At 41.8% G+C, this 14540-nt stretch overlaps 1 protein-coding gene across 1 annotated transcript in view; it reads right to left on the reverse strand.

Annotated features, from left to right (window-relative positions):
* Positions 1 to 1429: 1429 nt before the first annotated feature.
* PAPOLG (poly(A) polymerase gamma) overlaps positions 1430 to 14540 on the reverse strand; it is a 38252-nt gene continuing 25141 nt past the window's right edge. The window contains exons 14-22 of the mRNA XM_067462806.1: positions 13087 to 13206; positions 11779 to 11888; positions 9981 to 10102; positions 9716 to 9888; positions 6563 to 6672; positions 6246 to 6460; positions 4153 to 4206; positions 3430 to 3548; positions 1430 to 1700 (exon numbers count right to left, since the gene is read on the reverse strand). Of these exons, the coding sequence (XP_067318907.1) occupies positions 3450 to 3548; positions 4153 to 4206; positions 6246 to 6460; positions 6563 to 6672; positions 9716 to 9888; positions 9981 to 10102; positions 11779 to 11888; positions 13087 to 13206 (1003 nt within the window). The 3' untranslated portion in view covers positions 1430 to 1700; positions 3430 to 3449. The remainder of the gene's footprint in view (positions 1701 to 3429; positions 3549 to 4152; positions 4207 to 6245; positions 6461 to 6562; positions 6673 to 9715; positions 9889 to 9980; positions 10103 to 11778; positions 11889 to 13086; positions 13207 to 14540) is intronic.

Here is a 14540-nt window from a genome sequence, read left to right on the forward strand (position 1 = left end):
CAGCAGCCACAGTCAATGGAAAGGAATTGTAAGACTTGCTGTCTGGGAAGCACACAATTCCCATTCATACTTGGCATCTCATTATTGTGGCAGATGTAAGACCGGGTTCTTAATGTTTTTTATATAATAAACCTGATACTTCATCCCACTAGAGAATGAATCCACTTGAAATCCGGGTTCTGCCTCCCGCAGAATTATGGGGTTCGTCGTTTAAGGAGGAGCCTTTAACAGCCTTGCTGAACTACAACCCCCAGAATTCTGCAAGTGGCAGAAAACAGATTTCAAGTGGATTCATTCTCTAGTGTGATGAAGTAGCCAGAGTGCAATTTAGCAAAAATTTAAGCACATCGAACTCTCATAATTTCAAATCTGAAAAGGGTGGCTGGGTGAAGGGGGGGAAAAAAGTTGCAACTAATTCTTATTCTTGCACGCTTCAATGTGCTTAAACTATGGCTCAATTGTGTCCTAAGCTTTTGAATTTTGTGACCCTCCATGGGAGGCGGTTTTTCTTTTAAATTTGGTATTTACACAGTGCATTGATATAGGTGCAATATTTTGTAATATTGGGATTGTGGACTGCAAAAGAGAAGCAGCTCTGGTCACAAACACAGACTGAGTAGCAATATATGCTGGTGTAACGGTGACCTAGAAACACATATGTATTTTTTTTTGCTCACTATTGGCAAACTTTGGCCCTCCAGGTGTTTTGGACTTCAACTCCCACAATTCCTAACAGCCTACCGGCTGTTAGGAATTGTGGGAGTTGAAGTCCAAAACACCTGGAGGGCCAAAGTTTGCCCATGCCTACTATCAAAGCTGGAATTCCTTCATAATCAAAGTACGCCTAGCCAAATAGGATTTGGGCCATTCCTGTATATATATCCAGGCACAAGAATTACCTATCAATCAGCTCAGCAGAAAAGTTGGCTCTTCCACATCATTAGCATTGGGTCTTGATTTCCTGATTATAAACAACTGCATTATGAATATACTTAAAGAGAGTAGTTCAGATTCCTTGCACTGCTATAACTCTACTGAATTATTCCAGGGCTAAGCAGTCTGTATGAAGCCTCTTTTAAGGGAAAGTATATATAGAAGCACATGATATTTTGGGTTGTTGTGAGTTTTCCGAGCTGTGTGGCCATGTTCCAGAAGCATTCTCTCCCGACGTTTCACCCACATCCATGGCAGGCATCCTCAGAGGTTGTGAGGTCTGTTGGAAACTAGGAAAATGGGGTTTAGATAGTAATCCAATTTTCCTAGTTTCCAACAGACCTCACTACCTCAGAGGATGCCTACCATAGATGGAGGCAAAACGTCAGGAGAGAGTGCTTCTGGAACATGGCCATACACCCTGGAAAACTCAAAACAACCCAGTGATTCTGGCCATAATACATAATATTTTTTTATATATATTTTTCATAACAAAAACATTTCCCACCCCAAAACAAAAACAAAAAAATTCAAACCCAAGTTTTCATAATTTTTTTTTGGTTTTTCTATAACAAAATAACAAAACAAAAAAAATTCCCACCCAAAACAAAATAATTCAAACCCAAGTCTTAAAATAAATCTATGCATCTGCAGAGTGGAAGTAAAGGTAGTCGTCCCAGGGAATGCATTAGAAGTTTGCCCACAGGCTACGGGTTTTGGAAGTGGAAGCTTGAAACATTCAATGGCAGCTCAAGTCTGTGCAGTACCTGCAGAGAAAAGTTTAGAGAGGTGAAGCCACTTCAAATAGAAATGGGCGCAAAGAGCTGTGTCAAACCATAATCCATTTAAAGCCAGGCATGGGCAAACTTCGGCCCTCTAGGTGTTTTGGACTACAACTTCCACAATTCCTAACAGCCTACGGGCTGTTAGGAATTGTGAGAGTTGAAGTCCAAAACACCTGGAAGGCCAAAGTATGCCCATGCCTGATTCAGACCAATACAATATTTTACTAGTATGCAATAGCCAGCCAATTAGCACTTTCACAGCTTTGCTACCAGAGATGACTTGAAGGCCTACAACAATAGAAGGACATGCAAAGCAGATATTGTCATTTTGCTACTCTGGTGGAACTACCCTTTCATACTGTGGCAAATACAAATAAGCATAAACTCTTATTTTAAATACCAATCACGTGTGCTTTAATAGATGAATTTACTGATTACGGTTGCATATGGATAAAAATAATGGCCAAGATAATAATGATAATAATAATAATAACGATTTTATTTTTGTACCCCTCCTCCATCTCTCTGAAGGGACTCGGGGTGGCTTACATATGGCACAATGTGCCTAAAACAATGCATAAAAATAAACACACAATACAATCTATATAAATAAAAATGTAATGTTCGTTTGTGGTGTTCACAGAACTCAAAAACCATGGGACGAATTGACACCAAATTTGGACACAAGACACCTAACAACCCAATGTATGTCCTTCACTCAAAAAAATTAATTTTGTCATTTTGGAGTTGTAATTGCTGGGATTTATAGTTCACCTAAAATCAAAGAACATTCTGAACCCCACCAATGATGGAATTGAACCAAACTAGGCACACAGTTCTCCCATGACCAACAGAAAATACGGGAAGGGTTTGGTGGGCAGTGTTCTTTGGTTTTGGAGTTGTAGTTCACCTACATCCAGAGATCACTGTGGACTCAAACAATGATGGATCTGGACCAAACTCTGCACAAATACTCAATATGCCCAAATGTGAACACTGGTGGAGTTTGAGGAAAATAGAATCTTGGCATTTGGGAGCTCTAGTTGCTGGGATTTATAGTTCAACTACAATCGAAGAGCATTCTGAACCCCACCAACGATAGAATTGGGCCAAACCTCCCAAACAGAACCCCCATGTGGGCCACAGCAACGCGTGGCAGGAGATAGCTTGTACAGAATAAAAATAAAGGCAAATAAAACAAAGTTTGAGCTCAAAAAAGTGCCCCATGACCTATGATGTGAATTGTCGTAAAACATATCCAACTGTAAACAGGTGGAGGGAATAGGATAGCGCAAATTTTAGCTAATGAACAAGGGCATGGGATGAAAGATCCTGCATCAGAGATTACATAGCTTAATAACTACAGAATTATGTTACTGCCAGTAAGCACAACTATGTAGGGCCATGGTGGTGCAATGGGTTAAACTCTTGTGCTGCTAAACTGCTGACCTGAGTTGGGATTATGTTAAAGAAGGGCATACACGCATGTGGGTTCACAACATTTGTTTCTATAATAGGGGAGACTCTTTGTATTTGGTCCTTATCATATCCAGTTTGTAAACATTAAAGGGTTTAAGTGCCACTCTTTGATACGTTTTTAGGACAGCCGTAGCTTGTATTTCATATTTCTTTATCATAATTATAGGTATTGATGTATTTTCCTAGAAAAGAATGCAAAGTGTAACATAAAACATAAAAAGGTAAAATTTACCATTTTCCAAAGAAGGACTGCTATCTGTTAAGAGTCAATCGGATGGAGTTTTTCACAACGCGAATGCTACTTGCTGGAACCGGTGAAGATGAATCCGGCAATTCTTTACTAGGAAGTCGCTGCAAAATGAAAACAGAAATAAAAATTCTTCAACCAAGCATCCAAGAGACTGGGTAAAACTAGAGCAAGATCAGATCAACTGAGAATCAATTCTGCAGTCCAGACCTAGGTATTATTTAGGACTTCTGTGGTGTTTGTAATGAGCTTTGATCTATGGTGAGTGTAAGAAGGAGAGCTCTCCAAGAAGCAATGTTATTAACAGTCCTGCACAGGTCCTTCAAACAGTAAATAAAGAACAACACTCAGAAAAGAGGGGAATTCCAGACAGGAAACCATCAGGGCCAGGTACCACCTCCCAACAAAGGATTTCCCCAGGCAGGAAGCAGCCAGGCTTCGAAGCTGCAAGGCCATTCAATGCTGATCAAGGTGGCCAATTGCAACATTCACAGTTCATCTCCCACCCTGGACATTTTACACATATATAAACCTCAATTTGCCTCGTTTCCAACAGACCTCACAACCTCTGAGGATACCTGCCACAGATGTGGGCGAAACGTTAGGAGAGAATGCTTCTGGAACATGGCCATACTGGCCGGAAAAATCCCAGCAACCCACTGTATCTATTTTGCTTTTGTTATTTAAAGGCATGGGATTGTGTAATACCTGTGATCTTAGTGTGCCAATTGTTTGAACAGGCATAGTTTTTCCAAGGCTTTGCTGAAAGAAGAACACACAATACAAGACACTGGTTAGCAATTCAGCACAAGTGAAACAAACAAGGTATTTTGGGATTTGAGCTTAGCCGATGCTGGATCCTGTCCTTTTCCTCAGTGTTATAATTATATTATGCAAATGAAGCATTTCTGAAGGAATCAGCAATACATTAACTACTACAAGCTTTCCCAGGAGGACAGATAGAAGTATGTTTACACTGGACACTGGCTGCTGTAATCATTGTTGCAGAAGTCTCTAGCACAGGCATGGGCAAACTTTGGCCCTCCAGGTAATTATGGATGGGCTATAGCACAGCTGGTAAATTACCAGCAGTATCAATAAGATCTAGCAACCGAAAGGTTGCCAGGCCAGGTCAGGGTGAGCACCCAACTGTCACCCCAGCTCACTGTTTACCTAAGCAGTTCGGAAACAGCTTAGAGCTGTAAGTAGAGAAATTAGGTACCGCTAAAAAGCGAGGGAGGTATTTTAGGAAAGAATGAACATGGAATGGCTTGACAATGTCTTTGGAAAATGAGCGAATAGGATGTTACTGGTATTTTATGCTTTTAATGCTTTTTACAGGGTTTTTTATTATGTGGGTTAATTGTTTTTAATTTAGTTTTAATTTTGTTTATGTTCATTGTGGCATCGAATCGTGCCAGTTGCCTTCGGGCTGAGAAAGGCGGCATAGAAATGCAGTACATAAATAACAACAACTTTTACAACACCATAAAAAAAAAGACCAGAAAAATACCATTGACCAAAAGGAAGGAGGACGTCCTGATGGCTCTTCATCATAGAGGATGGAGTGACAGCACCCCCCTGTGGCTGGATTTGAGCACAACCTCCAAAGGCTCCGAAAGCTGGACGTCAACACAACATAACTCCTTTCTGTCTGTTCTGTCCTGTCTGTCTAAACGACATCGAATGTTTGCCGCATATGTGTACTATGATCTCCCCTGAGTCCACTTGGGGAGATAGGGTGGTATATAAATAAAGTATTGTTATTGTTATTATTATTATTCAACTTGGTCATGGTGGTCCACGCTCTGCTTACATCCTGTATAGACTACTGCAATGCTCTCTACGTGGGGTTGCCTCTGAAGACTGCCTGGAAGCTGCAGTTAGTCCAACGAGCGGCAGCCAGATTACTAACAGGAGCGGGGTAGAGGGAGCACACTACTCCTCTGTTGCGCCAGCTCCACTGGCTGCCAATTAGCTTCCGAGCACAATTCAAAGTGCTGGTGTTGACCTATAAATCCCTACACAACTCCAGCCCAGTTTACCTGTACGAACGGATTCTCCCCTATGAACTATCAAGGTTGTTAAGATATTCTGGAGGGGCCCTGCTCTCGGTCCCACCACCCTCGCAATCACGTCTTGTGGGGACGAGGGACAGGGCCTTCTCGGTGGTGGCCCCTCGGCTCTAGAACTCTCTCCCACTGGAGATTAGACCTGCCCCTTCTCTCCTGACTTTTAGAAAGCTGGTGAAATCCTGGCCTTGGAATATGGCATTTGATGAGTGAGTCAATAACTCTTGACCACACTGACGGATGATGATGAATTGATGAATTGTGATTTTATTCTGACGACCTGGCCTTATCATATGATTGTATTTTAATGTATTTTATGGATTAGTGTATTATGAAGTTGTGATGTTTTTATATTATTGTCTATGAATCTTTTGTTGTGAACTGGCCTGAGTCCCTCTTCAGAGGTTGAGAAGACCGGGTTATAAAAGCTTTAAATAAATAAATAAATTCCCACAATTCATAATAGCCTATTGACTGGGAGGAATTGTGGGAGTTGAAGTCCAAAACACCTGGAGGGCCAAAGTTTGCCCATGCCTGCTCTCTCATGTTTCTTCAGAAGTACAATCCACTCTAAGAATGCAGATTGACTTCACTTGCCACATAAAATGACCAATTTGGGCAATAACTCGCAGAACCCTATAGCTCTGTAGTCCAAAAAAGAGAGAGAGGGGCGATTTTCTCCATCTCTTTGATGTATGGTTGGCAGTTCGAGTACTGAGTGGGCTTTACCTTCTCTGTATCTTTCAGCCGTTTCAGAGCCTCTCCTGCGGCAGGCGAATGAACCCGTTTCTGTGCGGAACTATTTTTAATGCTCGCAGAAGCCATGTCGTCCTGGCACTCCAAGGAATCAGCAGAAATGGGCTCGATAGTTGCAGGAATTGTACTCTGCTCATGGCCCATGGAAATGCTCTGGATCCCAGGAGGTGGTGCTGTGTCTGCTCCACCTGTTGAATTCAACAATGACAAACAATATAGTAAGGGTTTTCTTTTTATTTGCAAGACTTGCAAAAGAGAATTTCACACCCAGTTGCAAATTGTATACGTACGCGAAGGGACAGTTGGAATGGACATCCCTTGAGAAGACATCGGAGGCTGAATTACGTTTAGTGGATTCTCTCTACTTGCAAAGAAGGTGGTTCTCTGAAAGACAGCTGGCCTGCGGAAAGCATCACTGGGTGAGAAACATTTCATTGGAATTATCCTGTGCATTGAATGATAGCAGCCTCAGAAAAAAAAATTAATATACTTCCAGAGGAGGGTGACTAAAATGTCCAGAGGAGGGCGACTAAAATGATCAAGGGTCTGGAGAACAAGCCCTATGAGGAGCGGCTTAAGGACCTGGGCATGTTTAGCCTGAAGAAGAGAAGGCTGAGAGGAGATATGATAGCCATGTATAAATATGTGAGAGGAAGCCACAGGGAGGAGGGAGCAAGCTTGTTTTCTGCTTCCATGGAGACTAGGACGCGGAACAATGGCTTCAAACTACAAGAGAGGAGATTCCATCTGAACATGAGGAAGAACTTTCTGACTGTGAGAGCCATTCAGCAGTGGAACTCTCTGCCCCGGAGTGTGGTGGAGGCTCCTTCTTTAGAAGCTTTTAAACAGAGGCTGGATGTCCATCTGTCAGTGGTGATTTGAATGCAATATTCCTGCTTCTTGGCAGGGGGTTGGACTGGATGGCCCATGAGGTCTCTTCCAACTCTTTGATTCTATGATTCTATGATTCTTGGGTTGTTGTAGGTTTTTTCTGGCGATATGGCCATGTTCTAGAGGCATTTTCTCCTGACGTTTCGCCTGGATCTGTGGCAAGCATCCTCAGAGGTAGTGAGGTCTATTGAAACTAGGAAAGTGGGTTTATATATCTGTGGAATGACCAACCCACTTTCCCAGTTCCAATAGACCTCACTACCTCTGAGGATGCCTGCCATAGATGCAGGCGAAATGTCAGGAGAAAATGCCTCTAGAACATGGCCATGTAGCCCTAAAAAAACCTACAGCAACCCAGTGATTCCGGCCATGAAAGCCTTCGACAATACAATATACTTCTTAATGGAAGAGAGATGGAAGACATCATAATAAAGTCTAAGATTTGGAACATGGAACATGTGTGTGCATTTAGCAATACCGCAAAGCCTTAGAATCTGTCCAGACAATTTTAAGATGCATTATCAGCCATCCAAACTGTATGCATAATGTACTTCTACAGTTAGAGACTGGCATCTCAAATTTATTTGTTGTTGTTGTTTATTCATTCATTCAGTTGACCCCTCTTCCTTTTTCCTTCCATTTTCCCCAGCATCATTGTCTTCTCTAAACTTTGCTGTCTTCTCACGATGTGAGAAACACTGGAATGATATTCCTTTAATATACTTCCCTCCAATGAGCAGTTGGGCTTTATTTCCTGAAGTGTGGATTGGTTGGATCTTCTCATGGTCCAAGGCACTCTCAGACTTATTTACAGTATTTATATTCTGCCCTTTTCACACCAAAAGGTGACATCTCCAGCTCATCCCCTGTTTGGGTATCAGCCAGCACGTCAACGACTTAAATCAAGAAATAGTTTTCTAAGATCTACAGAGATACTCACTGGAACACCTCAGCAAGCGAGAGTCCAAAAGTGGCAGGGTCAAACCCAGAACTTCAACCAATGGCTGATACCAAATGAGAGACTCCCCCCTGGGCACACACTGGGCGACTTGGAAGGTGCTGAACAGACTGCGCTCTGGCACCACAAGATGCAGAGCCAACCTTAAGAAATGGGGCTATAAAGTGGAATCCACAACATGCGAGTGTGGAGAACAGCAAACTACAGACCATCTGCTGCAATGTAACCTGAACCCTGCTACATGCACGTCGCTCCAGTTAGAACCCGCACGCTCCCTCCTATCATCTGGAGAGGCCCTGCTCACGATCCCACCTGTGTCACAGGCGCGTTTGGTGGGGATGAGGGACAGGGCCTTCTCTGTGGTGGCTTCCTGACTCTGGAACTCTCTCCCCAAGGACATCAGGCAAGCCCCAACGTTGGCAGTTTTCAGGAAGAGCCTGAAGACCTGGCTGTTCCAGTGTGCCTTTCCAGAATAGGAAACTCCTGGCATCAAGTCCCAAATGCACTTTGATAGAGATTCAGGATTATCTGCACATTGCACCTACCTCCAAATACCTCTACATATTACCTGTCAAGTTCAGCACTTTTAAATTTTGTCTATTACATTTGGCCCGGCCTTTAGGTTTTAATTGCATTCACGGTGTCATTGTTTTACTGTTGTATTGTTTTGCTTGATGTTTATTATTTGCTTATGAGTTTTATTGTGTATTGTATGTTGTTGTTGTCAGCGGCCTTGGCCTTTGTAAGCCGCATCGAGTCCTTTGGGAGATTTTGCGGGGTATAAATAAAGTTAATAATAATGCTGGAACACCCAGCAAGTGAGAGTCCAAAAGTGGCAGGCTCAAACCCAGAACCTCAATCAATGGTATAATAATAATAATAATAATAATAATAATAACCTGGCTGCCATCCATTGTACCAATTGACATTTCCGAGCCGTCTTCAAGGGCAGCCCCACGTACAGTGCATTACAGTAATCCAATCTGGTAAGTAAGTGGTTTTAAGGTTTGATATGTATTAATTACTGTTTTAGTGTATTTATTATTTATTTATAGCATTTATATACTGCTTTTCTCACCCCTGTATATGTTTATTTTACTATGTATGTTTGTGTGGCATCAAATCGCTACCTATATATGTAAGCCGCCTTGAGACCCCTACGGGCTGAGAAAGGCAGGGTATAAATATGATAAATAAATAAATAGATGGGCCATGTAGTCTCTTCCAACTCTATTATTCTAGAATTTAAATTAACATAACATTATTTAATAATAATAATAATAATAATAATAATAATAATAATAATAAATTGGAGACTAAGCAGTCTCCCTCTCTGCTGCTGAGACTTCTAAATGGCAAACATCTTAACATCAAACATGGTATAGTAAGAAAAGCAAGGCGCATCAAGCCAACCCCGACCGAGACCACCTCCCACCTGGAAACCAATGCGCTCACTGTGGGAGAAGATGCGGGAGAATAGGGCTCCACAGCCACCTACGGACCCCACCCCCAGGACACCAAACTTGGAGGACCATCATCCTCGGACTATGAGGGATCGCCTAAGTAAGTAAGTAAGTAAGTAAGAAAAGCCTACCTTTCTATTTCTTTTGAAAGAGACTGACTGCTGGGTTTTGCTAGACCACCAAATGAAGTAAGACCTTTGAGCTGCGCTGCACCATCAATGTCCCTAGAAGCATACAGGGAGCCGTTGTCCAAAGATGTCCTTTTCAACACCAGCCGAGTGTGGCACCCAACATCCGGCATACTCTGCTGAGAAAAACCTGGCTTAAGCCCGTATGTGCAAGCAAAATGTTTTGACCATTCTCTTAAATATATGCAGCCCTGAATCTGGGCCTTACCTTCTTCCTCTTCTGCAACAAGTCTGCTGGTATGTAATAGTGGAGCTGCTTCTTCTTCACGTGAGTAGCTTCAATCTTCATGCCTTCTTTCAACATGTTGATATTATTGGCTTGTCTGTAAACTGAGTGGGGAAATGCTGTTGGACTATCTCATCAGGTTTAGCATAGCTATAACTCTCATCAGGTTTAGCATAGCTAGCATTTGGGAGTTGTAGTTGCTGGGATTTATAGTTCACCTACAGTCAAAGAGCATTCTGAACTCCACCAACGATGGATTTGAACCCATCTTGGCACACAGAACTCCCAAATACCAACAGAAAATACTGGGTTTGGTGGTCATTGACTTTGAGTGTTGGAGTTGTAGTTCACCTACATCCAGAGAGCACTGAGGACTCAAACAATGATGGATCTGGACCAAACTTGGCACGAAAACTCAATATAGCCAAATGTGAACACTGGTGGAGTTTGGGGAAAACAGACCTTGACATTTGGAAGTTGTAGTTCCTGGGATTTATAGTTCACCTACAATCAGAGCACTCCGAACCTAGTTCACAATAGATCTGTACCAAACTTGGCACACTACCCACATGGCCAGCATTAAATACTGGTGGGGTTGGAGGGCAGCTTTTTAATTCTGGAAGTTGTAGTTCACCAACACCAAAAAAGAAGAGAAGGACAGGCAGAGAGATATTCAGCCTTTTCTGCCAAAAAACTGCTATGACCAACAGAAAATACGGGAAGGGTTTGGTGGGCATTGACCTTGAGTTTTGGAGTTGTAGGTTCACCTACATCCAGACAGCCCTGTGAACTCAAACAATGATGGATCTGGACCAAACTTGGCACGAAAACTCAATATAGCCAAATGTGAAGACTGGTGGAGTTTGGGGAAAACAGACCTTGACATTTGGGAGTTGTAGTTCCTGGGATTTATAATTAACCTACAATCAAAGAGCATTCTGAACCCCGCCAATGATAGAACTGGGCCAAACTTTCCACATGGAACCCCCATGACGAACAGAAAATACTGTGTTTCCTGATGGTCTTTGGCGACCCCTCTGACACCCCCTCGCGACCCCTCCAGGGGTCCCAACCTCCAGGTTGAGAAACACTGATCTATATCTAGAGAGCACTGCGGACTCAAACAATGATGGATCTGGACCAAACTTGGCATGAAAACTCAATATGCCCAAATATGAACACTGGTGGAGTTTGGGGAAAACAGACCTTGATAATTGGGAGTTGTAGTTCCTGGGATTTATAGTTCACCTACAATCAGAGCACTCTGAACCCAGCTCACAGTGGATCTGTACCAAACTTGACACACTATCCACATGGCCAACATTAAATACTGGTGGGGTTGGAGGGCAGTTTTTTAATTCTGGGAGTTGTAGTTCACCAACACCAAAAAGGAAGAGAAGGACAGGCAGAGAGATATTCAGCCTTCTCTGCCAAAAGAGTTCCTAAGACCATCAGAAATATGTGTTTTCTGATGGTCTTTGGCGACACCTCTGAAACCCCCTCGTGACCCGCCCAAGGGTCCCAGCCCCCAGGTTGAGAAGGACTGTGCTAAGATATGTGTATGTGCAAAGAAAGGATACGTGGTAAATCAGCTTTGGATGAACACAACTAGCCCATTTGATCTGGACACAGTGGGCAAAGTAAACTGAAATTCAGTGAGACTGAGAAACTCTACAATAGCACAGAAACCACGTTTATATTGAACTGAGGCACTCCTTTGGGAAAATACAAATTATTCAAACCCTTTCCAAACAATAATTTAAAGAAGAGAAAGCTTTACCTGTATCGGTGAATGACTGGATATCATAGGTCAAGTCAATGTTTACGCTCTCCGCATTCTCTGCTTTCTTGAAAATTATTCCCAGAAACCACAAAGACACATAATCGCTCCTGAAGGGAGAGTCCCGGGAGAAGACATCAATTAAAATGTTAATCCAGTTGCAAGAAAGGGAATCAACTTAATGCCCAAGTTTGTTCCTGTATTATTTATGCATATTATTATATTTCCTCTCCCTTAAAAGTTAAGATAGATGGTTCACTTTCCTCCTCTTAGATGAAGTCAGGCCACAGGCAGCAAATAGTAAAAGAAGGATTCTGGTCAAAGGAAATTTAGTATAATGTCAAGTTTTTTAAATTTAAATTGGAATGGAAGAAGACCTTAAGTGCTTGGTTTTTGCCGATGATCAGATTGAAAACTTGAACTCTCTGCATTGTCTCTATCTATGCAGCATGTCATTATTATTATTATTATTCGTATCTCCGGCCGCAGCCGCTCCCTTTGATGGAGCTGCTGTGACATGTTTTTTAATGGATATATATATTTGGTCAGAAAAATTGAGAATTTTAAAGAAACTTCATTTCTAATTTGTATGAAACGTACAACCTGATTTTTTTCAAGTCAAACTGCAAGCATCTCTTAATAAAGGTCTTAAGAATTGAAAAAACGTTTTTAACTTTGTTTGTGGGGTTTTTAAAATACATTATAACTGTATTCTCAATTCACTTCTGACACAATAAATAAATACTACTCCAGAAGACACACATTTGCCAATGGAAAATATGCTGCTGCAGATGAGGCAAAGGAAGGAGCTTTGTTTTCCCAAACAAGAATTCTGTATCCCTCCCACCATGAAAAGTTCTTCCTGTTTCCAAATTTCTAGAATTGCAGAGAGGGACGCACTAAACCCCATTTTCATCCAGAATGCTTCCAATTGCTTGCTGTTCATATTCCCTTGACAATTTCCCTGTTTTCTTTGGATGCTCAAACTGTATTTTCTTAAAATGCTAAAACCAAGTTTTAGAGTACTGTGATGCTTGAAAAGTAGGGGCTAAAGGAAAAATTCATTGAGGAAGGTAGAAATCTTGTTTTGCCAATACATTCTGTAACTCTGTTGTTGCTTTGTGTGCCATCAAATCATTCCCAAAACGGAACATCCTTAGATTAGTGAAGAGCCTAAAATGGCACCTTAAAGATATTTGCTATGGCATAAAACATTTCTATTTGCTGCAACTGTCTAACGTGGCTGCTCTTCTGGAAACGGTTCCTCCAATTACATTTTCACGCATCAGAATTTATTATTAAACTCACTCTTTAGGTTGCGTCCTATTCCCAGGAAAGGATTGTGGATTGACATGTGCGAGGGTAATAAATTCATTCCGCTCCAAGTTTCCAACAAGTACACGGATTTTGGACTCTACTAGGCCGACCCTTACAAGAAGGAATATTTATATTTATTAGAACAGATCTAGCAATCTTAGAGCGGCGTACAATAAACCAGCACGACAAATTTAGAACAGTGTTAAAAATAGAATGTTTATGAACATATCAAACCATATGATATCAAACATGTCAAACCGTTGCATAATGGCTTGGAGGAAGTTAGCAATGCCATCAGCCAACAAAAAAATAACAAAGCCAGCGGACCTGATGGGATCCCTACTGAAGTCTTAACATATCAAACTATTTTATAAGTTAAAGGACTGGCTAAAAATGATTTTAAAAGTTTCAAACTGTTTAGAACTATGCATATGCTATAAAACCAGTTAATAGTTTTCATGAAGACCTGTAGAGCGATCATCAACAATTTAGCTGAAATGCGACATCCAGTGGCAAAAAAGTAAAATGCAAGAGACAGACGGAAAATCCAGACCTCTATACTAGCAAGTGCAGCAGAGACGGCAGCACTTTTCTTGCTCCTTTTGATGATAAATATTTCATTTATTTTAGCCAAAAAAATATGCATGGCATAAAATAAAGACCAATGGCTGTGTGTTAAAAAAAGCACCATTAAAACCACATCAACAAACAACAACAGACATCAGAGCTTAAAAAAGAAACATTCACACCTTGCAATAAAATGATCTTGTAAAAAATGTCAGGAGGAACACTTTAAATTGACAGGTCTAAATGCAAACGATGTTAAATTCCTTTTCAACTAAAAGTTATAATAATAATATTTTTTCCATGTCAGGAGTGACTATGAGAGAATTGACCATCTGCAAGGACATTGCCCAGGGGACGCCTGGATATTTTGATGTTTACCATCCTTGTGGGAGGCTTCTCTCATGTCCCTGCATGGGGAGCTGGAGCTGACAGAGGGAGCTCAACCTGCTCTCCCCAGATAAGAACAGCTGACCTGTTGGTCAGCAGTCCTGGTGGCACAAAGGTTGTAACCTATTGTGCCACTGGGGGCTCCGATGATGATGATGATGATGATGATGATGATATAACAACAACAACAACAACAACATTGTCACTTGATGCTCAGGTGTTGGCGGTGGTTGAGAGGGCCTTTGCACAACTCACACTTGTGCGCCAGCTGTGACCATACCTCGTGAAGATTGATTGGCCAGGGTGATCCACACCTTGGTTACATCCAAACTGGACTATTGCAATGCACTGTACATGGGGCTGCCCTTGAAGATGGCCTGGAAGTTTCAACTGGTACAACAGACGGCAGCCAGGCTCCTTATTGGAGCAAACTATAGGGAGCATACAATACCCCTATTAAAACAGCTTCATTGGCTGCTGATAAGTTGCCG

This window comes from Anolis sagrei, chromosome 1 (genome assembly GCF_037176765.1).
Source record: "Anolis sagrei isolate rAnoSag1 chromosome 1, rAnoSag1.mat, whole genome shotgun sequence".
NCBI classification, from domain to species: domain Eukaryota; kingdom Metazoa; phylum Chordata; class Lepidosauria; order Squamata; family Dactyloidae; genus Anolis; species Anolis sagrei.